At 36.5% G+C, this 26401-nt stretch overlaps 1 protein-coding gene across 7 annotated transcripts in view; it reads right to left on the bottom strand.

Moving 5' to 3' along the window:
• The window catches only part of RGS7 (regulator of G protein signaling 7), a 469633-nt gene that overhangs the window by 130311 nt on the left and 312921 nt on the right, over window positions 1-26401 (bottom strand). For 5 of the 7 annotated variants that reach the window (XM_043923593.1, XM_043923591.1, XM_043923594.1 and 2 more), the window contains exon 4: window positions 2325-2375. The exons of the other annotated variants lie outside the window; for them this stretch is intronic. In XM_043923593.1, the coding sequence (XP_043779528.1) occupies window positions 2325-2375 (51 nt within the window). The remainder of the gene's footprint in view (window positions 1-2324; window positions 2376-26401) is intronic. 7 annotated transcript variants of the gene reach the window in all.

Below are 26401 nucleotides of genomic sequence, written 5' to 3'. Positions count from 1 at the left end.
GAAAGCCAATGGGAAATGAATGATAAATAAAAGGTTTCATGGAACAGGTTGTGTTTTTGAAGGCTAATATAAAAATTGCATACATTTTTAGAGAATTCAATTTAGTTAAATGTCCCTGCAAATGTTCAGGGTTTTAAAAGAATCTGGCCTATTTTAAAATAAAATCAGGATTTTGGCACACTTGCATGTTGACTCATTTGAGCTTCACAAAACACTGTACTAAAATCATCTTACTGAAAAGACGAAAAAAAGTAAAAACAGAGAAATTAAGTCACTTGCCCAATGCCCCATAGATAGTAAGTATATATAGAGACTCAAGCTCAAGTATGTCAGCAAAGCCCATGAGCCATCTTCAATTTCAGGATGTCTCTCAAGGAATACTGGGATCTCAAGAAGCATGGGCTGATAGAAAGAGAAAAGCAGAACGATTAGGGTGACACTTAGGGAACATATACATATTTAATGCTCTTTGACTTCCAGAGGTCATAGTAAGACTCATGTCAAATCTTCACTACTCGTTAGTCTGAGGTATTACTCATCTTGATCAGTATCATCTCAAGAGTTTGGTAAGAGTGACCCTTCTTCCAGTGAGAGGCAGCAAGGATCACAGATGAGCAGGGTGATATCAAGGAGTTATCAATGGTTTGTCAACTATTTCGTGAAGGATGGAAAATTCACTGAAGCTTTATCTTTTGATAAATTCATTCAAAATCACATCTACAATTAGTATGATATGATATTGGACACAAAGCATATTTACTAAGAAAAGATGAACAGGTGCTGGAGGGTGGATTTTGCAACTCCAAACTAAAAGCTAGTAGGACATATCATAGGAGGGCAGATCTGAAAGGCAGAAGAAATACAGATGTGGAAGATTTTTTAGGAATTGTCCCAATTTGCTTGCATCCTTCTGCATCCATGTTTTTGGATAGTACCTTCCTGCACTGGTTCTGTTCCTGGCCATGGTGCTTGCCTTGGCAGATGAAACAAAGAGAAAATGTGACACAAGCAGAAGCCTGTGTTGCGCTTGGAACCCTGAAAACAGCCTGGTAAAAAGCCAGTGCTAGCAGGCTGAAGGATGAGAGAATGAGACGCACCTGGCTGACAGCCTACCGAGCACCAAATATGTCAGAAATCCTAGATCATCCACCCACCAGCTGGCTACAGTCCATCAGAAAGTCCAGCAGGAACCAACCAAGGAAACTCTGGCCAGAAGACGTGACCAGCCAATCTACAGAATCATGAACTAAATAGAATAGCTGTTTATTCTAAGTCACTAAGTTTCAGGGTAGTTTGTTACACAGCAAAGGGTAATCAATATGATAGAATACTATTTCAAACAATGGGGGGCAAAAACAAACAAAAGGTTACTACCTTTATCTAAGAGCATAGACTACCTGTTTCTTGTTTCCCAATTAAGACCTGAAAAACTAGAAGGCTTATACTGTAAAAAATAAATGGTGTGCCCATGCAGAAAGGACCTTGGAGAACTCAAAGAATACCGTACTTCAGAATGGTAGGAGAACAGCAGAATTATTCTCATACAACCGTCAGTAAAACAGAAAAACACCACGGGGCCTTAGGAAGTTCAGTGCATCTTCTCTAAACAAAACACATCTCATTTTAATTTCAGGGATGTGAAAAATTTGCGACACATGAAGGCTCTTCTTACGTGACACTTTTTAAAATGCATTAAATCCTTCATAATTAGGAATGTGTTCTAGGCAATGGAAAAGTGTGCTTGTAGAAAATGTTTTCAAACTCTGCAAGTTGGGTTTCGTGTTGCAGAATACACAAAATGTCTACCACAATGAACGAGTCCATGACTGCAATAAGACCATTAAAAACAAAATGTAGGAGTGATAAAAAGAAGTTAGAATTACAAATAAAATTGTTTTCAAACCTCACACAAAAAAACAGAGTTAAGGGAAAATTAACAAGATTTGGTCCTGTGTGTTTTCATAAGAGAAATCACATTATTTCATAATCCCTTGCTATAAGTTATATGTATAATTATTTATGGACATGTATAATGCTCATCCATTCTAACAGTCACCAATCACTTGAGTTAAATATTATAAAACAGGACATTACATATTGAAAAAAAATTAAGTAAACTGAATTAAATATAGTTAAGTATACTATAGTTTTTAGTTAAATATACATTGATTACCATAAAATCTGTATATATGTGAAAAATATAGTTAAATATAATCATAATTTTTCAGGTTTGCTTGCCAAGTTTGTTTGTCACGTTAGCCCTGAGAAAACATATTTCTTAAAACCACAAAGAAAATAATTCTATGGGAAAATGATTTATTTACCTGGATCTTCTATGGTTAAGTTCTTTATTAACCATTGAACGATATCTGACCCTAGAATAAGAAAAAAAGAAAAACACAAATATATGTGAATATCTATATATGTTAAATTCAAGAACATTTAACAGCACTTAGAAGAGAAGGAATGTATCTAATTGTTATAATAGACTAAGGATCAGCCACATACGAGGTGTTGAAAATAGTGTGAATACATTGTCTTCATTCAATGAGTCAAGTGCAAACTAGTCAATTATTAAATATGAAATGTTTAAACAGAAAGATTTAATATACTAGTAGTGGATAAAGCGATTCACTTATTTATTCACTTAATGAATGATTGCTGAGTATCTACTATGTTTTAAGCACAATTCTTAGCATGGAAAAGCTAATACTTTGTAAGCTGATGCTTTTCTCATTTCTGATTTGCCTCATCCATCCCTGTATCTACTCTCAAGTCAACCAAAATGTGCTGACAGGTTTTGAAACTCCTTTGTGTTTCAAGCCTTTATAGTACTATTCTCTTTGACTGAAAGGTCTTTCCACTATTTTCAAGACACTCAAGATTCATTTACACAGTAGAACTTCCCTTGATCCTCACCTTTGGCAGTGTGCATGGAGAGCCTTAAGCCAGTCAAAAGAAAAGCAGAGTAGTCAACATTTCTGCTAGTTGTGATCCAAGATTGAAAGGCCCTGAGCTAGTTCAGTGTACAAGAGAATTAGAACAAAATCAGACTTGTGACTGACTAGGACTGGAGTTGGCCAGTAGGAGAACTATGAGGACTCAAGGTTTCCAGTCCAGGAGCATTATGTATGAACAGAATGGTAAAAATACGAGCAGAAATGGGAGATTACAGAAGAGCAGATTTACCTAAGAGGTTCATTTCTGTTCAACTTTGGTTTTCAGTGTAATTCATTTCTACATAAAATAACAACAACAACAAAAATGTAATGTAAATAGCTATACACACTCAGTAAACTGCCTCAGTGCTGCATGAATGAAATTTTGTGTAAGTGGAGATTCCATTTCTACCTCTCTTGGAGACTTGGTAGGGTTGTAGCCTACCCACCTGAGATCTAATAAATGAGTGACATTAACAGTGAGCAAATAATTCCAGTTGCTTAAAACAGAATGGGTCCAAATTAATTTTAAAACAAACTTGATTATCAAACTTGACAACGGTGTTTATGAAGTTTCCTAAAATTTCCTAAAATTTATGAAAACACTTACACTCAAAATAGACTTTAATAAGCATGCATTTTGAAAATATTGAATCTAACTTGTGCTCTCTCATAGTTGTTCCTTTAAAACTGCCATTGATTTAAATGTGTTTGCGAGGATGGATTCATCTAGATCCTCAAGAAAGCTCTGAGGAAATGAAGGACAGAAAACCATTCACAAGAGCACAGATATTGCAAAGTGTTGTGCCTAACTTGCCATTAACAACCTAAGTTATCTTGAGGAGTGGTCTTCCCTTTTGAAAAAAGGAGAAACTCAGCTTTTCAAATATATATATAGTGCTACTTGACCAATGTAGAATTTCAAGTACCTAAATCTTATTAGCTATCTCCAGGCACCCTGCTTATTTTTCACATTTGAGCATCTATTTAGGGAAAATATACAAGCAGCCATTGGAAAATGTCTATTCTTTTGAAGAGAGCCAAATATTGGTTCCAGGACTATAATTTTTTCTTATTGTGAAAGATGATTTTAAAATACCTTCAGAAAAAGTTTTTTTTTTAAGTTTTCTTCTTTCTTCCTCCACCCCACTTTCCTGAACAGAAAGAAATGCAAAGAAGCCTAATTTTTGAAATTACATTTAATACAGGAAACAAGAAACTTATTTTCCTGGCCTAGTTTTTGGTTATTTCTGTTACAGAGGTAGTCTCAGTTCAGCATAAAAGAGCCAGTTTGATTGCTTGTCAGTATAATTATAGTGGTTTTATTGTTGTGTGATCACCCAATATATTTATGGCTTTAAGTTAACACATTATGAACTATTATTTTATTGTTAAATGTATATCCATTCATCATATTCAACTATTAGGCACCTATGTTAGCAAGACCTTAATTCCCAGTTAAGAGAGTTAGAGACAGAGAAAGGAAGAAAAAAATTCCAGCATCTTATGGAACCAAAAGATTGAAAGAGAAATGTGTTATCACAGTCACATTAAGAGCTGATTCAATGGCTTCATAGCCAGGAGGGGTATAGGAAGGAATAACACCTTTCTAGCAATTTCTAAGCTTTATCTTTAACATTAACAAATAAGTGGGCAGATCTGCTAAAATTTTCATGCATAAATGTATATATCCAGAATACTTAAGAGTTTCAATTATCTTTATACTGAGGACATCAGAGTAACAAGCAGGGTGTTGTGTTTTGTTTTTTTCTTTTAAATTGTATTAGAGCTATCAATTAGCTACAATGTGAAACTAGTTAAGAGATGCAACAGTATCTCATACCCTAAGAGATACAAATCAGCCCTGTCACTGCAACTTCTGGAAAGCTTAGCCCTGATCTGTGCTTTTGACTTGAAATCTTAGAGGTATCTATCACTTTTAGAGTTACAAAATTATGTGTTCTCTCTACTTAACAGAAGCAGTGTAAGTTATATCACTGTATAATCCCACAATCTATGATTTGAAGTGAAAACAAGGAAAACAAACAAGCAAGTGTTCTTCACACACTGCTCATAGTTCTCCACATACCATACTGTTTCTTACTTCCATGACTGCTTATGCTATTCTGACTCTTTTTCCTTCAGTTAATCCCAGCTGACTTCATCAACTTCAGTTCATATATTAACTACTTCAGGAAGCCTACTCTTCTCACCCTCACTTCACCTTATCAGGTGATGTGTTTCTCCTTTAAGATCTATTAATATCATCATTCATTACACTTGTCAATGGTATTATCTTCCTCTGTTAACTTTTATCTGTATCTTGAGTTCCTCGGAGATAGGGGTGTGTGTTACTTATCTCTGGATCTAAAACACCCAGACCAGTGGCTGACATATAAAAGGTGATGCGCAAGTGTTAAAAGAATGAACAAACAGCAAGATTTCCCCCTTCATATCCTACTCTAAGGGAATTTATAAAACAAAGGCAGTGGTCATACAAAGATATTTGACTGGCATATAGTTTTCAGCTACCATAATTTCTCTTCATAATCTTCCCTTTCCAAGGCTATCACTTCAGGACTCCGTCCACAATTAAAGAAAAAGAATCAAAGACATTTAGACATAAATATTATCTCCTCACCCATGCTCTGGACTTGAGTAGTAAAGGGGCTTCCTCAAGACTGCTCCAATGCTGAGTGATAAGACCAGGACTAGGTTCTGTGCTGAGGCTACTGTATTCCCACTCAGGCCATATAGCCTCTCCAGATTACAGCACATACCCTCACAAGTGACAACTATAACTATCCCCACCCTGAACCTGAAAATGAAGTTCACCAAAAGAAAAATACTGTTAAATTTTCATAAATATGATATATGAGGACTTGCAAGCAACCAAAGACAGCAAGGAGATCAAACCAGTCAATCCTAAAGGAAATTAGTCCTGAATATTCACTGGAAAGACTGATGCTGAAGCTGAAACTCCAATATTTGGCCACCTGATGCCAAGAACTGACTCACTGGAAAAGATCCTGATGCTGGGGAAGACTGAAGGCAGGAGGAGAAGGGGATGACAGAGGATGCGATGGTTGGATAGCCTCACTGACTCAATGGACATGAGTTTGAGCAAGTTCTGGGAATTGGTGATGGAGAGGGAAGCCTGGCATGCTGAAGTCCATGGGGTTGCAAAGAGTCATGACTGAGCAACTGAACTGACTAAGCAACTGAAGCAACCAAAATGTTACAGCTTTGATTTGTACCTTTAACAAAACAAAAACCTTCTTTTAATAATTTCTGATAGAGATTTTAATGAAAAACTTTAGCTCTCAATCATAAGGAAAGGGTTCAAAATATTCCTGAGGCAAAGATACTGAACTTTAAACTATTTTTCTTTCAGGAGAATAAGAAGGCTCTTTGAACTGCCTAAATACCTTTTCTGAATCCTTAGAACCACACAGACACAGTCCTGGCAATATGACTATACCACAAGTAGTCCATGATTTGGAGAAGGCAATGGCACCCCACTCCAGTACTCTTGCCTTGAAAATTCTGTGGATGGAGGAGCCTGGTAGGCTGCAGTCCATGGGGTCGCTAAGAGTCAGACATGACTGAGCGACTTCACTTTCACTTTTCACTTTCACGCATTGGAGAAGGAAATGGCAACCCACTCCAGTGTTCTTGCCTGGAGAATCCCAGGGACCGGGAAGCCTGGTGGGCTGCCGTCTATGGGGTCGCACAGAGTCGGACACAACTGAAGTGACTTAGCAGCAGCAGCAGTCCATGTTTTTGATGGGTTAAGTATTCTCAGGATCTCTCAGTAAATATTTTGTTTTGTTGTTGTCCAACTCTTTGTGACCTCATGGACTGTAGCCCATTGGGCGCCTCTGTCCATGGGATTTTCCAGGGAAGAATACTTGAATGGGTTGCCATTTCCTTCTCAAGGGGATCTTCCCAACCCAGGGATCAAACCTGAGCCTCCTCCTCATCATTAAACAGTATGTAATGCACATTTATTGAGTTTCTTTGAAAATCTTGCTCTAGACCTATAGTTCTAGGGATGAATAGGAAAGAATGTGGAATGAAGCAGATTTACTCTTCTGTGAGAACCTTGAGGGAAGACAGGATGTCATAATAATCACATTTCCCTCATTCTCTTCAAAGTGCTATATAACACAGGTCATTGTTGAATATTTATTGGAGGTATAGCTTAGCTGTTTATAGACATGTACTTTTTGCACAAAGGACCCCAAACACTGAAAAATTGGCTCTAACAGTAATTACCATCCAATATTTAATGACACCCCTGTGCATCTCTGTTCTAATTTTTAAAATTCTTCATGCAAAAAAAATGCCACTTTAATTTTTAAAACTGCAGAACTTCATAAGATTTAAACAAATAAGGTTTTTTTTCTTTTTGTAAGCTGACATATTCAGTTCAGTTCAGTTCAGTTCAGTCGCTCAGTCGTGTCTGACTCTTTGCGACCCCATGAATCGCAGCACACCAGGCCTCCCTGTCCATCACAAACTCCCGGAGGTTACTCAAACTCATGTCCATCGAGTCGGTGATGCCATCCAGTCATCTCATCCTCTGTTGTCTCCTCCTCCTTCTGCCCCCAATCCCTCCCAGCATCAGGGTCTTTTCCAATGAGTCAACTCTTTGCATGAGGTGGCCAAAGTACTGGAGTTTCAGCTTCAGCATCAGTCCTTCCAATGAACACCCAGGACTGATCTCCTTCAGGATGGACTGGTTGGATCTCCTTGCAGTCCAAGGGACTCTCAAGAGTCTTCTCCAACACCACAGTTCAAAAGCATCAATTTTTCGGCACTCAGCTTTCTTCATAGTCCAACTCTCACATCCATACATGACCACTGGAGAAACCATAGCCTTGACTAGATGGACCTTTGTTGGCAAAGTAATGTCTCTGCTTTTTAATATGCTGTCTAGGTTGGTCATAACTTTACTTCCAAGGAATAAGCGTCTTTTAATTTCATGGCTGCAGTCACCATCCGCAGTGATTTTGGAGCCCAAAAAAATAAAGTCTGACACTGTTTCCACTGTCTCCCCATCTATTTCCCATGAGGTGATGGGACCAGATGCCATGATCTTAGATTTCTGAACGTTAAGCTTTAAGCCAACTTTTTCACTCTCCTCTTTCACTTTCATCAAGAGGCTTTTTAGTTCCTCTTCACTCTCTGCCATAAGGGTGGTGGCATCTGCATATCTGAGGTTATTGATATTTCTCCCGGCAATCTTGACTCCGGCTTGTGCTTCTTCCAGCCCAGCGTTTCTCATGATGTACTCTGCACTTGCAAAGCTGAAAGAGTTAACTGATTCCTTAATCTTTAAAATAAGCAACTGCTAATATCTAAAAAACAAGGCTTTCCAGGTAGTGCAGGGGTAAAGAATCCATTTGCCAATGCAGGAAATGCAGGTTTGATCCCTGGGTCGGGGAGATCCCCTGCAGTACAATATGACAACCCACTCCAGTATTCTTGCCAGGGAAATCCCATGGACAGAGGAGCCTGATGGGCTACCATCCACCGGGTCACAAAGAGTCAGATATGACTTAGCAACTAAACAACAACAACTTTGGACCAAAGGAAAAGGATACATTTGGGCTTCAAGGAAAAATGGAAACAGGACTCTGATGACATGATAGTTCCTCATGGTTCCTCTCTGGATATATTTCTCTCTAAAAAACAGCCTCTGTTGTTTCTCACCTACAAGGTGGATCATGAGGGCTCATAGTTTCTGGGTTTACATCTCCTTCATTAAAGGCATCAAGAAGTTTGAAGCTAAAATTATGTAGGCACAACTCCTAATTTCTCAAGGTGGGGGGTGGGGGTCTAAGTTTGGGGAAGGGACTCATTCCTGCATCAATCAACTGTGGCAAGAAAAGTGAGATCCCAAACACTGGTATGCTGGTTGGAGACACATGCAAAACAGTGTCCAGAAATTAGAGTACTTGGCAGACAAAACAACAGGTTAAACCACAGCTTCCTTCAATTCTTTAGTGTTTATATTTTCATCAGAAAAAAAAGAGGAGAGGAAGGAGGTAGGGCTCAAAAGCATGTCAAATTGTGAATGAAGTGAGCATGTTATTCTACTTTGTTATAAATATAAATGTGTTCGGTTCTATGAAATTATTATATTCCTGAAGGCAGAGTATGAATACATCTTTGTGTGTGTGAATAAAGCCACACTTTATGTGCAATAAAAGAGTTATGCAAAAGAACTTCACGGTATATGTGCAAAGAAATTCAATGGAGTGTTTGTATATGAGTGTATATCTTTTTAAGGACATTATTTTCTAAAATGAATAACATCCAGTTGAGTATTGTATGTCTGGTTTTTACATATCAGCTTCATTTAGAAAAGATTATCCAGTTTTTATAGAATTAAAATTACGTCTGGCCACAGTTTGAAACTGGATTGAAGTTATAACGGCACATCTCCCAATCTTCCAGACCAAATAACATCCCTGACATCCAGAGACCATTGGGAGAGTATTAATCAAAAGACTACATTTGCTAAATTTTTGCTTTTGCTAAAACTGAAACACATTTTAAGCCTTGGACTACAACACTTTAAAAAGGTAGAAAAAAGGACATTTAAATGCATTTATAGATGAGATGGCACAGACAAATTATGTGGTTTATTACATTTTCTTTTCAGGTTCTTACTCAGAGTTCTATGGTCTTTCTAAACATAACCTGAACCTGCAAATTAAAGAGACAAAAGCCCAAATATTCATACCAAGCACTAACAGTGTGCACTGAAGATAGAAAGAATAAAAATACATTTCTCTATCTCCTAGTGAAGCACAGTGAAAGTAAGTTGGAGTTATTATGGGTAGAGGTCCCTGGTTGTTTTTTCAGCAGATATTTAATCAAGACCACGGGAATTTATCTATATTTTTTAACTTTGCTGTGTAACTTCCATAAGCCATGAAAAGATCTCTTTAGAGAAAAAGCAAGGATTATGTATGTGTCTTTTCAAGGCCTAAACGTTAAAGATAGCCCGCAAAAACAAGAAGGCAGTATAAATGACTATAATGAGGGGATAACAGGAAATCAAGACGATCTTAAGAATTGTTTGTCACCCTGTCCCAAAGCTCAAGATAGTTACTGATCAACCAGAAAACCTTTTTCCAAATCATGCTCTGAAAAGCACCAATGTTTCTTGTTTGGGATGGCGAGAGTAAGTGTGAGAAGTGCTGCCTGACCTCTCAATTAGAAGAGTGTCAAAACCTCCAGCTATAATAAAGTAGTGTCTGTATCTCTTTTCAGCTCTGTCCATTTTTGGCTTGTGTATTGCGATGCTCTCTTTTTGGGTATAAACACACTGAAGTTTGTTACATCTTCTTAAGAGAACTAAACTCTTTATTTACTACTTTTCTTGATCTTTGATGCATTTCCTTGGAACGAACATAATGAATATTTCCTTGTAACGCTTAATGTGAAATTAACAGAGCTACTCCTACTTTCCATTGATTAAAATATGTTTAATGTTACTTTCTGGTAGAGAGTCTTTAGTTGGGTGATGATTTTTTGTCCACTGTGCCAACTTTTGTCTTTTAATTGGTGTTATCAAATTTAATGTAACTACTGATATGTTAATATATGCCATTTATTTTTCATTTTCTAGTTTATCTACATCATTTTCTTGTCTCTATGTCCTTTTTTTCTGCCATCCTATGGGTTGTATTAACATTTCTTAAGAATTTCATTTTATCTAAGTTGTTTTGAGGGTCTCATTTTGTATAGCATTTCATAGTTGATGCCAAAATTACAGTACATATACATAACATCACAGCTTCTGGTGGTGCTCATTTTACCAGTTTTAGTACAGGACAGAAACCTTAAATTCCTTTATGTATCTTTAAACTCTAGTTTGTAATATTTCTTAAGTATTTATTCTATATACTTTAAGAAGCATATCAGACTTTGCTATATTTTTTTCTTCAGCAATGAAATGATTTAGAAAACCAAAGAGTAGAAGGAAAACCTATTGCATTTACCTACTTATTTACTTAGGGTTCTCTATTGGCTTAAGGGTAAAGTCTGCCTGCCAATGCAGGAGATGCTGGTTCGATTCCTGGGTCAGGAAGAGCCTCTGGAGAAGGAAATGGCAGCCCACTCCAGTATTCTTACCTAGGAAATACCATGGACAGAGGAGCCTGGAGGGCTACAGCCTATGGGGTCGCAAAGAGGCAGGCATGACAGCAACTAAACAACAGCAAGAACATATTTGCTTACCATGTTTTTCTTTTTTTCTGTTGTTTCAAGATCCTTCCTTTATTGCTTCCTTTAAACTTAGAAAATTTCCTTTAGTCATTCTGTTAAACTAGGTCAGCTGGTGACAAATTCTCTTAGTTTTCACTCATCTGAGAATGTTTTATCTACACTTTATTCCTCAAGGAAATGATTGCTGGACACAGGATTCTGGGTTGACAATGTTTTTCTTACAGTATTTGAAAATGTCATGCCATTTCTTTCTGTTTCCTGATGAGGTATCTGTTCTCATTTGAATTATTTTTCCATTAAAGTATCATTTTTCTTTGACAGCTTTCAAAAATCCCTTCTGTTGTCTGAAATTTAATTATGATATGTCTTAGGATAGATTTCATTGATTTTTATGTACCCTATTTTACACTAGGTTTATGTCTTTTCCTATATTTGGGAAATTTTTAGCCACTATTTCCTTGAGAGTTTTTTTAAATTCTCACCTTGTTTCTCCTTTTCTTTCAGGACTCCGATGACACAAATGTTAGATCTTTGTTATAGTTTCACAAGTGTCGGGGGCTGTGCTCATTTCTGTCAATCTATTGTCTCTCCGCTATTCAGCTTAGGGAATTTCTATTGTTCTGTCTTCTATTTTACTGAGTCTTTCCTCTGTTTCATCCAATCTTCAGTCAAGCACATCCACTGAGGTTTTTCATTGGTTATTGTATTTTTCAGTTTTAAAATTTCTGCTTGGTGTTATTTCTCTGCTAAGAATTTCTGTTTGTTTTCTGAGCGTTTCCAGTGGGTTCTTTTTTTTTTTTTTTCCAAAAATGTTCACTACTATTTGTTGAAAAAGTTTTATCAGAGCTGCTTCAAAATCTTTGTAAGATAATCTAACATCTCTGTCATCTCAGTGTTGGTATTATTGATGGTTTTTCATTAAGCTTGAGATATTCCTGGCTCTAGATGTAGAAAATGCTTTTCTTAATTGAAATCTGAACCTTTTCATATTATGAGACTCTGGATTTTATTTAAACCTTCTGCTGGCTTTCTCTGACACTGCTTCTGCTAGGGAAAAGGGGATGCTTTTTCCCTACCATCAGGTGAAGGTAGAAATATGACACTGCAGAGGGGTAGCCTGGTTGCCACTGCCTGACGGCCAAAGTCCTGACCCTCCACCAGGCCTCCTCTGCTGCCACTGTGGTGGGGAGATGCGGGGTGCCTTTAAACTACCAGGTGGGTGTGGCTATCCACTGGCAGCAGGGCTGGAAGAAGGGACCTCTTTACTGGCCAGTGGGGATGAAATTCCTGGTTCCCTGCTGGCCTTCTCTAACACCACACCAGTGTCAGTATGAGATTACTCCATTATACCCACACATGGATAGAAATCTAGGCTCTCTACCTGGCTTTTGCTAGTATGGTTGAGATTGGGGCTATAGCTTTTCCCGTGGTGTTTCGCTGGAATGAAGCAATTATTATATAAAAGTTACCTCCCCACTCGCTAGGCTATCCTTTTCCTAATCCTTTGGCTTGAATGCATGGATCTAATTGGTGTTTTTCTCCTTTGTCTTTTTGTCTATGTGTGCATGCATGCTACATTGCTTCAGTCATGTCAGACTTTTTGAGATCCTGTGGACAGGCTCCTCTGTCCATGGGATTCTCCAGGCAAGAATACTGAAGTGGGTTGCCATTTCCTCCTCCATGGGATCTTCCTGACCCAGGGATCAAACCCTGATCTGATGACTCCTGCATTGGCAGACTGGTTCTTTACCATGATGATCACCTGGGAAGCCCCATTTTTTGCCTATACCCATTAACGTTTCTGGGTTGCTGACCTTTTCCACTTCAAGTCTGAGATATATGAAGCAAACATATAACCCAGGGAACTCATAACTATGTCATTCCTAGGTTCCTGAGGTCTCTTAGCCTAATTTGCTCTATCTACCTTTCAGAATGTTACATTTTTTCCATATATAGTGACTAGGGTTTTTAGTTGTACTTATCAGGAAGAATAAGTACAAATATATGTAATCCATTTTCCTGAAAGTAAACATTTCAACATCTGTTTTTTTTTAATGGTTACATTATGAATGCAAGTTTCCTAGAATACAGATTACTTTTAGTTTTCTCACCAAAGCATTCTCTTGAAGAAGAAAAAAAAAAAACACAACTGAAAGCTGTCAAACCTTAGGTCTCCATAGTTTACAACATTCTTTATTATAGTGTTCATCTAAATTTATGCGGACTATAAAGAAAGCTGAGTGCCGAAGAATTGATGCTTTTGAACTGTGGTGTTGGAGAAGACTCTTGAGAGTCCCTTGGACAGCAAGGAGATCTAATCAGTCAATCCTAAAGGAGATCAGTCCTGAATAATCAATGGAAGGACTGATGCTGAAGCTGAAACTCCAATACTTTGGCCACCTGATGCAAAGAACTGACTCATTGGAAAAGACCCTGATGCTGGGAAAGATTGAAGGAGGGAGGAGAAGGGGATGACAGAGGATGAGATGGCTGGATGGCATCACTGACTCAATGGACATGAGTTTCAGCAAGCTCCAGGAGTTAGTGATGGACAGGGAGGCCTGGCGTGCGGTAGTCCATAGGGTCGCAAAGAGTCAGACATGACTGTGTGACTGAACTGATGTGAACTAAACTGAATTAAAGTACTTTATCCACCCTATGAAATAGTTATAAAAATAAGTTATAAAAATAACTAACTTTTAACATAAAATTTTGTATTAGAATCATGGAAAAAGAAGTGCTCTTCAACATATCTCCTGTTTTATTATAGTTCACTTTCTCATTTCACAACTTATTATAATACAGGCTAGTAAGTTATGATACAGGCGAGACACAGATTTTTTTAAAAGACATATAATAATATAACTTTGTTTGGCAAGTTCTCATATTTCAATAAAAAATCAGTTCATAGACTTATTAACTCAACTTGATCCTTTTTAAGTCAGAATTTGTATTATAAGTCCACAATGGTCAGAGTATGGTTATTCGTTACTGGTTTTCTGCTTCATTTTCTTGAATAAAATCATGTTATAACTGCAAACCAGTGGAAATGGAGGTGATACCTAATTGGAAAATGAATCCTTGTCTACTCTTTCTATTTCAGCTTTTTACTCATACTGTTTTTATCGCCTTTGTCAGATCAAATTTCTACAATCCATGTAATAGATTTACTTTTGATTCATTCCTTTAGAAGACTGTCTTTCACCTTTCTTAATATGTCCATTCTGTTCATTCTCTTGAAGTTTAAAATCTGGTTGCATATTATTCAATTACTAAGTTATTTAATTTATATGTAACATGCCTACAGTCCAACTGCTCACTTCTCTATTAAAATTTTATGCTTCTCTCTCAAAGTCTCAGCATGAATTAAATAGAAAATACACTTTAAGCATTTTACACAGTCTAGCCAGGATGGCCACTCCATAAATGGTAGTTTTGGAAAGACTGTAGTATCTACAGTGGGGGAGGTCCTGTTCTAGGAAAACGGCAGTGAACAACATTCCTGGCTCTTATATTCTGATGAGGACAGACAGAAAATAAGCAAATAAATATGTAAAAATGTCAGGTTATGATAGCTGCAGTAGTAAAAATAAGAGTGTAATGAGGCAAGAAGCCTGATGTTGAGGGTGGACAGCATGCTACCATCTTTCATAGAGTGGTCAGTGAAGACATCTCTGGTAAAGTATGGTTTTAGTATAGATCTGAAGGAACTCTGAAAGTCACTCAGTCCTGTCTGACTCTTTGTGACCCCATGGACTATACAGTCCATGGAGTTCTCCAGGCCAGAATACAGGATTGGATAGCTTTTTCCCTTCTCCAGTGGATCTCCCCAACCCAGGAATCAAACTGGGGTCTCATGCATTGCAGGCAGACTTTTTACCAACTGAGCTGTCAGGGAAGGAACTAATGAGATAAATTATACAGCTACATGGGGCAAAATATTCCAGACAGAGAAAATGAATTCTGAGGCCCAAAGCTAGAATTCTTCTTGACCTATTAGAGAAGCAGCACAAAGGCAGGTACAGGTGGAACAGAGTCAGTGAAGTTAAAAGCAAGAGGATATGAGGACAAACGGGTCATTTCAGTTTCCAGAAACATTAAATCTTCCAAAACCAAATGACAGAGAAATAAACAATCTGAACAAACTAATTACCAGTAGTAAAATTTAATTAACAATAAAAAAAAAAAATCCCAGCAAATGAAAGTCCATAACTGGACAACATCACTGGGGAATTCTACCAAACATATAAAGAAGAGCTAATACCTACTCTTCTCAAGCTATTTCAGAAAACCGAAGAGATGAGAACACTCCCAAAGTCATTCTACAAGGCCACAATTACTTTGACACCAAAACCAGATAAAGAACCTTAAAAAAAAAAAAAAGAAAATTACAGGCCAATATATCTGAGGAATACACATGGAAAAATCCTCAACAAAATATGAGCATTCCTAATTCAACAATATATAAAAAGCATTATACACCATGATCAAGTGGTTTTTCCCAGGGATGTAAGAATAGCTTAATATCCATTTATCAAACTCTGTCATATAACACATTAACAAAGGGAAGGGTAAAAATCACATAATAATCTCAACAGACACAGAAAAAGCATTTGGCAAAATTTAATATCCATTCATAATAAAAACTCTCATCAAAATTGGTATAGAGTAAGCATATCTCAACATGATAATGGCCGTTTATGACAAACCCACAAGTAATATCATACTCAACAGTGAAAAGCTTAACGTTTTTCCTCTAAAATCAGAAATAAGGCAAGGATGTCCATTATCACCACTTCTATTTAATATAGTATTGAAAGTCTTAGTCACAGCAATCAGACAAGAAAGGAAATAAAATGCATCCAAAGTAGAAGGGGAGAAATGATCAGCATTTATAGATGAAATGATACTATATAAAGAAGACCCAAAAGTCTCCACCAAAAGACTAATTAATGCATTCATTAAATCGCAGAATACAAAGTTAATATACAAAATTCTTGCTTTTCTATATACTAATAATGAACTATCAGAAGGAGAAAAAGTAAGAAAATACTCCAATTAAAATCACCTCAAAAGAGTTAAATACCTAGGAATAAACTTAACCAAGTTTAAAGACCTATATTCTGAAAAATATAATACATAGGTAAAAGCAATTGGAAGAAATGGAAACACACCCTGTGTTCATGGAAGAATCAACATTATTAAATCATCTATATTATTCAATAATATTATATTGATTATATTAATAATCAATTGATTATGTTGATTATATTATAGTCAATATTATTAAAATATCTATATTACCCAAAGTACAAATTTAATGCAATCCCTATCAAAATATTCATGATATTTTTCACAAAACTAGAACAAATTATCCTAAACTTTATAGAACCAAAAAAGACCCAAATGGCTAAAGCAATATTGAGAAAAATGAGCAAAAATGGACATATCATGCTCCAGTACTACAAAGCTACAGTATTTGAAACTGGCACAAAAAAACACACAGAACACTGAAAAAAAATATAGAGATGAGAAATAAACTCACACACTTATGTTCAATTAATCTCCAGTAAAGGCGGGAAGAATACACAATGGGTAAAGACAGTCTCTTCAATAAATGGTGCTAAAGACCGAGCAACATGTGAAAGAATGAAGCTAGAATATTTCTCTTACACCATACACAAAAATAAGCCCAAAGTAAATTACCTAAATGTAAGAGCTGAAACCATAAAATTCCTGGAAGACAGTACCAACAGAACTCTCTCTGACATAAATTGTAGCAATATTTTTTATTCTTCTGTACCCTAAGGCAAAAGAAACAAAAGCAAAAATAAATAAATGGGACCTGTTTAAACTTAAAAGCTTTTTCACAGCAAGGGAAACTATCAACAAAACAAAAAGACAACCTACTAAAACGGGAGAAAATGTTTCTAAATGATATGTCTGATAAGGGCACCCAACATAGAAGCATCTCAATACATAAGGAGAAAAAATTTATACAACCAAAAAAGGGAAAATTGACAGTAACACAACAATAGAGGAGGAATTTGATACCACTTATACCAGTGGACAGAATATATAGACATAAAATAAATGAGGAAACAGTTTTAAACGACAAAATAAATCAGAGAGGCTTAACTGATACTTATAGGACGTTCCATCAGAAAGCAGCAGAATACACTTTCTTCTCAAGTGCACATGGAATATTTTCCAGGATAGATCACATCTTGGGACACAAATAAAACCGTGGAAAATCTAAGAAAACTGAAATCATATTAAGTACCATTTCTGACCACAACATTGTAAGATTAGAAATGTTGATATATGGCAAAAAACATTATAACATTGTAAAGCAATCATTCTCCAATTAAAATTAATTAATTAAAATAAATAAAAAAGAAATGAATTACAGGAAAAAAACCTGTAAAAGACGCAAGCACATGGAGGCTCAACAATATGCTACTAAATAACAAAGAGACCACTGAAGAAATCAAAGGGAACTAAAGTGTAGAAACAAATGGCAATGAAAACACAATTACCCAAAACCTATGGGATGCAGCAAAAGCAGTCCTAAGAGGGAAATCCACAGCAATTCAATCCTACCTCAAGAAACAAGAAAAACTCAAATAAACAACCTAAACCTTATACTTAAAGCAACCATAGAAAGAAAAATAAGCAAAACCCAAAGTTAGTAGAAGGAGAGAAATTATAATGAAATAGAATTTTTTAAAAATAGCAAAAATTAATAAAACTAAAAGCTGGTTCTTTGAGAACATAACAAAATTGACAAACCTTTAGCCAGACTCATCAAGAAAAAAAGGATAGTACTCAAAATAATGAAAGGAGAAATGAAAAAGGAGAAATTACAACTGACACTACAGAAATATAAAGGATCATAAGAGTCTACTACAAGCAAGTACATGCCAATAAAATGGACAACTTGGAAGAAATGGACAAATTCTTATTAAAAAGGTACAACCTTCAAAGACTGAACCAAGAAGAAATAGAAAATAGAAACATATCAATTACAAGTAATGGAATTGAAACTTAGATGGAAAATCTTCCAACAAACAAAAACCCAAGACCAGGGGACTTCATAGGCAAATTATATCGAGCATAGAAGAACTAACAACTATTCTTTTCATACTCGTCCAAAAATTTGCAGAGGGAGGAACACTCCCAAGTTCATTTTATGAACTTGGTACCATCACCCTGGTACCAAAACCAGATGAAGAGCTAAAAGAAAAAATTTAATGACTAATATCACTGATGAACATAGACACAAATATCCTCAACAAAATATTAGTAAACGTGATCAAACAAAACATTAAAAGAATCATACATCATGTTCAAGTGGGACTTATCTCAGGGCTGAAAGGATTTTTCAATATCCACAAATCAGCCAGTGTGATTATCACATCAATAAATTGAAGAATAAAAACATGATCATCTCAATAGATACAGAAAAAAATCCTGACAAAATTCAAAAACCCATGTATGATTAAAAAAAAAGCTCTTCAAAGTGGGCATTCAGTTCAGTTCAGTCGCTCAGTCATGTCCGACTCTTTGCGACCCCATGAACTGCAGCACGCCAGGCACCCCTGTCCGTCACCAACCCCCGGAGTTTACTCAGACTCATGCCCATTGAGTCTATGATGCCATCCAGCCATCTCATCCTCTGTCGTCCCCTTCTCCTCCTGCCCCCAATTCCTCCCAGCATAGAAGGAAACTAACTCAACATAATAAAGGCCATATATGACAAATCCACAGATAACATCATTCTGAATGGTGAAAAAAATGAAAGCATTTCCTTTAAGATTAGGAACAAGACAAGGATGCCCACTCTTACCACTTTTAATTAAACATACTTTTGGAAGTTCTAGACATGGCAATCAGAGAAGAAAAAGAAATCAAAGAAATTCAAGTTGTAAAAGAAGAAGAAAAAATATCACTGTTTGTAGATTACAAGATACTATACACTGAAAATCCTATAGGTGCTACCCAAAAACTATTAGAGAAAATCAACTAATATGGCAAAGTTACAGGATACCAAATTAATACACAGAAATCTCTCACATTCTTATTCACTAACAATGAAAGATCAGGAAGAGAAATTAAGGAAACAATTCCATTTACCATCACATCAAAAAGAACAAAATAACTAGGAATAAACCTACCCAAGGAGACAAAAGACCTGTACTCAGAAAACTATAAGGTGCTATTGAAAGCAATGAAAGATTACACAAATGGATGAAGAGTTATACCATGCTATTGGATTGGAAGAATCATGACTATGAAAACAACTACACTACCCGAAACAATCTACAGATTCAATGCCATAGCTATCAAATTACCAATGGCATTTGTCACAGAGTTAGAACAAAAAAATTTACAATCTGTATGGAACTACAAAGGATCCCAAATAACCACAGAAATCTTGAGAAAGAAAAATGCAGGGGGAGAATTCAGGCTCCCTGACTTAAGATTGTATGACAAAGCTATAAGTAATCAAAACGGTTTGGTACTAGCACAAGAAAAGAGAAATACAGATTAACATAACAGGATAAAAAGTTCAGAGATAAACCCATGCACCCAAGGCCACCTAATCTATAGCAAAGGAGGCAAAAATATACAATGGAGAAAATATAGTCTCTTCAATAAGTGGTGCTGGGAAAACTGGACAGTTACATGTAAACAAATGAAATTAGAACACTCTCTAACAACATAAATAAGAATAAGCTCAAAATGGATTAAAGACCAAAAGGTAAGATTGGAAACGATAAAACTCTTAGAGGCAGAACATTCTGTGAAATAAATTGCAGGATATTTTTTTGGATTTACCTCCTAGAGTAACGAACATAAATAAAAAAGTAAATAGATGAGACCTAATTAAACTTAACAGCTTTTGCACAGCAAAAGTAACCATAAACAAAACAAAAAGACAATCTTAGAATGGGAGAAAATATTTGTAAATAAGTGACTGACAAGGGATTCATCTCCAAAATATGCAAACACTCATGCAGCTCAATTAAAAACAAAAGTGGGTGGAAGATCTAAAGAGATATTTTTCCAAAGATGACATGCAGATGGCCAAAAAGCACATGAACATTGCTCCACATCACTAATTATTACATAAATGTAAATCAAAGCTAAAAATGAGGTATCACCTCACACCATTCAGGATAGCCATCAGTATAAAGCCTATAAAAAATAAATTCTGAAGAAGGTCTGAAGAAAAGGGAACCTTCCTACATGGTTGGTGGGAATGTAAACTGGAACAACCACTTTGGAGAACTGTATGGACGTTCCTTAAGCAACTAAAAAAAGAACTCTGATATGACCCAGCAATCCCAGTCCTGGGCCTATATTTGGACAGAACCATAATTTGAAAAGACACATGCACCCCAGTGTTCACTGCAACACTATTTACAATAGCCAAGACATGGCAACAATCTAAAAGTCCATTGACAGAGGAGTGGATAGAGAAGATGTGGTACACATATACAATGGAGTATTACTCAGCCATAAGAAAGGAATGATATAATGCCACCTGCAGCAACACTGATGGACCCAGAGATTGTCATACTGAGTGAAGTAAGTGAAACAGAGAAAGGCAAATATCATATTATATCACTTATGTGCAGAATCCTAAAAAAATGGTATAAGTGAACATATTTACAAAATAGAAATAGAGTCATAGATACAGCAAACAAACTTATGATTACTGGGGGCAGGTGGAAGCTTGGAGGGGGGATAAATTGGGAAATTGGGACTGACATACACGTACTATATATAAAGTAGATACACAGGTCCTAATAAGGACTTAGCGTATAATACAAGGAACTCCAGTCAATCTCTGTAATGGTATATATGGGAAAAGAATCTAAAAAAGAAAGGATATATGTATATCTATACCTGATTCACTTTACTGTACATCTGAAACTAAGACAACATTGCAACTCTACTCCAATAAATTTTTAAAAACAATTTTGTTCCTCCTTGTCACACTTCAAGTGTTTAATATCCTCATGTGGCTAGTGGCTACTGTACTGGAACTGTAGACACTGAACTTCTACATCACTACAGAAAGTGTAATGGACAGCACTGGTCCAGATAGTAAAGTATTATAAGAACAATTATCTGAATACTTATGTGTTTTCACAGGCTAAACCTCATTTTTCAAATGAGATTATGCATGTGAAAGTAAGTAGCACAGGATCTAACACAATATAAAGCCATATGACAGCAACAAATATGTGTTGGTATCTCTTCCACTAAAGTTGGAAGGAACACTTCCATGTAGTAAGAGTAAGAAAAAAATCAAGGGAATTCAAAAAACTGTTCCAAACTGAAAATAAAAGAAGTTCAAATCAATTTATAGCAGAAGAAACTGAGATTACTTAAAAAGTAGAATAGTAAGGATAAAAACTTTCTAAACAAGATACAAAATCAAGAAGCTATAAAATAAATGACTGAAAGATGTGAATTTTTAAAATTAAATAATTCTATACAAACAAAGGAAAGACATATAAACAAAGTTATAAAAAGGACAACTGTGAAGTTTTTGTAATCAATTTTGAAAAGGACGTATTTCTTCCATGTTTTCTTCTCAGAACTCATCACCTTGACATTACATTTTATATTTATTAACACTAGATTTGTGGGTGTTTGTCTTCAACCCCAAGTAAAATATTAGATCCATGCAGATAAGCCTGTGATCTGCCTTGCTTATGATTGTACCTTCAGTGCCTCAAGTAGTTTTGGCATATGATAAGAATTCAATAAAGGGTGATGAATGAATGGATGAATATCAATTTAAAACTTTGAGAAAATAACAGCAACGAGCAACTGAATAGCAAAGCAGGCAGAAATATGAGTAAGATATTCACTAAAAATTAAATGGAAATAGTCTATATTAAATAATAAATAATCTCACTCATATATAAATAAATTCTAGTTAAAACAACATATACATAAAATTTATACTCAATACATTGGCAAAATGGAAAAAATCTTTTATAATGTACCCTTTTAAGGAAAGGATAGGGAACTACAACTTTTATACACTAATTAGAGTTCAGTCCCTTTGTACAATAATTTTGTAAAATTTATCAAATTTTAGCTATCTATATAGCTGTCACAGTGACAGACTTTACTTTCTTGAGCTTCCAAATCACTGTGGACAGTGACTGCAGCCATGAAATTAAAAGATGCTTGCTCCTTGGAAGAAAAGTTATGACAAACCTAGACAACATATTGAAAAGCAGAGACATCACTTTGATGACAAAGGTACATATGGTCAAAACTATGGTTTTTCTGGTAGTCATGTATGGATGTGAGAGCTTGACAATAAGGAAGGCTGAGTGCTAATGAACTGATGCTTTTGAACTGTGGTGCTGGAGAAGACTCTTGAGAATCCCTTGGACAGCAAGGAGATCAAACCAGTCAATCCTAAAGGAAATCAATCCTGAATATTCATTGGAAGGACTGATGCTGAAGCTGAAGCTCTAATACTTTGGCCACCTGATGCAAGGCACCGACTCATTGGAAAAGACCATCACGTTAGGAAAGATTGAGGGCAGGAGGAGAAGGGGGTGACAGAGGATGAGATGATTGGATGACATCATCAACTCAATGGACATGAATCTGAGCAACTCTGGGAGATAGTGAAGCACAGGGAAGCCTGGTGTGCTGCAGTCCATAGGGTCGAAAGAGTTGTACACGACTAACACAATAACATACTCATTTCAGCATTGTTTGCAATAACCCTCCCTCAGATAAAGTGTCAATACAATCTGACATTCTGGTGTTTTGACCAAGTGAGTCCAGTTTCCTGAGTATCAACCTCACTCTTAAAAAGAGGCTTAGTGCTGAGGATAACAGAATCACATAAAGCGTTTTGTCTTAACAAAGGATTCTGAATTTGCATTAAAATATAATTACTACAAAAAAAATAGTATCCAATTCTAATTCATGAATTAGAATTCTCCCTCCTACTCCTGAATCTGTCTCCAGCAAAGCATCACAGGAACTCATACACCTGGTCATTAAGACAAATTTACTTAGCACCTCCTGGGCACTGCAAGAGAATAACGCAAGAGAAGCATGACTTCTACCTACAAGAAGTTTCCTGCCTAGTCAGGGAAGGCAGCTGCATAAAGGGAAGAAAGTTGGACCCTTGTTACCTTGTGCCTTTATTCCAATACCAAGACTGAAAATCCTGAAGATTTCACACAACTCATAGCCCTCCATTAGGAACTTAGTCTCCTACCTCAGCCTTTCTCACTGGTTGTTGTTGTTGTTGTTTAGTCGCTAAGTCACGTCTGACTCTTTGCAACCTCATGGACAGCAGCATGCCAGGCCTCCCTGTCCCTCACCATCTCCTGGAGTTTGCCCAAGTTCGTCCATTCAATCAGTGATGCTATCCAACCATCTCATCCTCTGCCTCCCTCTTCTCCTTTTGCCTTCAGTCTTTCCCAGTATCAGGATCTTTTCCAATGAGCTGGTACTCATGGGTACTCAGTAATTTATTTTCCACTCATTTACTCTTTACATGTTATGTAATAATGGGGACACTGGCACATTGGAGAGAAAAGGTAAAAAAAAAAAGTACTATGCTCATTTTTACTGAATGGCAGCTGAGGCAAGGAAACAGATGCGGTTAGCACTAGGACAGACCCAAGATCAGCCCTCTATAGGAGCAAGTACATAGGGTACCTAACATAGAGTGAGAGAGAAGGAAAGAGACGGGACAGCAGGAACTGGCATTCATAGTTAGCTTCCTCTCCTGCTCTTTATGGTGACTACTCCAATCTTTCACTACCGGCTCAAATTTCTCAACCACTATGAGGTTGCTCAAAATGAGTGAAAAATAGAGAAGCTTAAGTTAACTAAAACTTACAGTCCTGCTTTACTGAGGTATAATTTATACACACCAAAATACATCTATTTCAAGTATAAAATTTGGTAAGTTCTGACAGATGTCACTATACTTCAGTTAAGACACAGAACATTTTCATCATCATATTAACTGAAATACCTTTATGATCACTTTTGGACAAAACAATCCCTTCTCCAGACAGAGGAAACTAGGACTCTCATTTCTATCACCATGGTTTAGTTTTGCCTATCCCAGAACTCCAAAACAAAATTGTACAGTATGCACTTATTTGTGCCTGACTTTTTTGCTCAACATACTGTTTTAATAATCATTCATATTATTGCAATGCATCAGCATTCCTTGTAATTGATGAGTTCTTTCACTGTATGAATATACTACACTTTGTTTATAGACCTTTGGGTTGTTTCTAGCTTACGGTCATTACAGATAAAACTGCTATGAATATTCAAGTCATTTCTTATTATAGGCTCAAGGTTTCATTTTTAATGTGAATACCTTCCACCTGCTTTTGACAAACAGAATATAGTACTTCTGAACCTTAAAAGTTAGATAGTGGGCATAAAAAACCCAATGGTAACAAAGAGTCCATAAATTTCAATTTAATATTCAAGTGAACTCCCCTCACCTCGCACTTCAATTTAAAAATGGAGGCTAACAAAGATTAACTCCATCAACTTACTGCCCCTACATGCATAAATTTGCTTCTCTTTGTATCTCCTCCCTCCTATTTCCCCAGTTTCTGAAGAAGAGGGTTCTATTTTCCTGTCCAAAGCAAATCCCTTTTTATCTCATTTTATCCCATCTCTTCAAGGGCTTAACTGTACTTTGCCCTAAAGGTTTTTTTTTTTAATATTAAGGAAAAAAATGAAGCTTCATAGAAAACAATATGGCACTCAGACTCTAGCAAATGAGAAAATACTGTACATATAATCCCAAATCAAATATATAACTGAAGTGGCAAATAACATGACCAAAAACTAAAGGGAACAATGAAAGATTAAAAGAAAGGATCCTGGTGTAATCTGGAAGCATGAGAGGTTTCTCCAGACACCTGTTTGGAAAAGGCTGAACTTATTTATGTATGAGACGGAATTACAGGAAAGCAAACTCCTTGAAGGGATAGGACAGAATTCAAATCAAAGTACAGGACGAGTTTAGGGAGGATGCAAACCAAAACACTTTCTGAGATGGAAAGAAGAATGGAACTAGAAACTGAAAGTACCCTCAACATATGCAAATTAGTATGTAAATATCTCAAAAACTTCCTATGAGTCAGGGGGCATGGCAGTCTTTTGAGTCAGTTGTGGTTACTATCTGGAATTTGAAGAAAGAAGTGAGGAATTGGAAGTGCTGCTCTAAGTGGGAGAGGCTGCTGACAAAGGTTTGAAGAGGAACACTAAGGGCCCAGGTGAGGTTGGGAAGCATGGTGAGAGGCTTCCACCAACAGCTCTCAGCCGTACAGGTACAAGCTCACAGAGGAAGCAGGAGGTTTTCAAGGTGAGTGGGGCACAAGGATAGACCCTGGGGGCCATTCAGTGATCTAGGGAATCTAGAAAAATGGTTCAAAGAATTAGAAAAGATTCAAGAGTCTTAAACCAACAATAAAGTTTAAAAATCTATCTTTTCTCCTGCCCCATCTCAAACACACAGATACATGTTGCACGTTCAGCCTCTGCTATACAGGGCTATAAAGAAAGCAGTATCTTTCAGGAAAGACCAAGCTTCTATTAAGGCCAGGAGTCTAAAAGATCTCTATAAAGAGACATAAGGGGGTTTCTATATATAAGCAAGACTTAGTGACTAAGCTAAAACTCTTTAGCTTTATCTCCTCTTGACTGACAGAGATGCCAGAAAGGCCAGCACTTCTCAAATTTTAAATTGCACATTAATAACACTGTTTAAATCCTGTTAAAATGCAGGTTATGACTCAGTAAAACTGGATTGGGACCCAGTAGTCTCCATTTCTAACAAACCCCCAGGTGATGCTGCTGCTGACCATGAGGAGTATAAGTCAATTCTGAGTGACTTCATAAATATTTGTGTTGTAGAATACAGGAAGAGAAGCTGCCAGATATCAGACAAAGAGCAGAAGAAACACAGAAGGATCCTTGCGTGAAGAAGTCTACAATGATATGAATTCCAAGACTGCTCAATAGCTTTGGAGGTTGTAGTTCCAATAGGAGGTGCTGTTCACAAATTTCCTCAGTCACCAAATTGAGAACTGGCAGCATCATCTGGCCCTCTGGGGACAGACTGACATCAAAAAGATTATCAAGAAATGGAAGTGAACCTCTCTGTCATCATCACCATTGAATAG

The sequence above is a fragment of the Cervus elaphus genome, chromosome 14 (genome assembly GCF_910594005.1).
Source record: "Cervus elaphus chromosome 14, mCerEla1.1, whole genome shotgun sequence".
Lineage (NCBI taxonomy): Eukaryota > Metazoa > Chordata > Mammalia > Artiodactyla > Cervidae > Cervus > Cervus elaphus.
The sequence above is the reverse complement of the archived record's forward strand: the minus strand, read 5'-3'. Positions and strand labels throughout refer to the sequence as shown.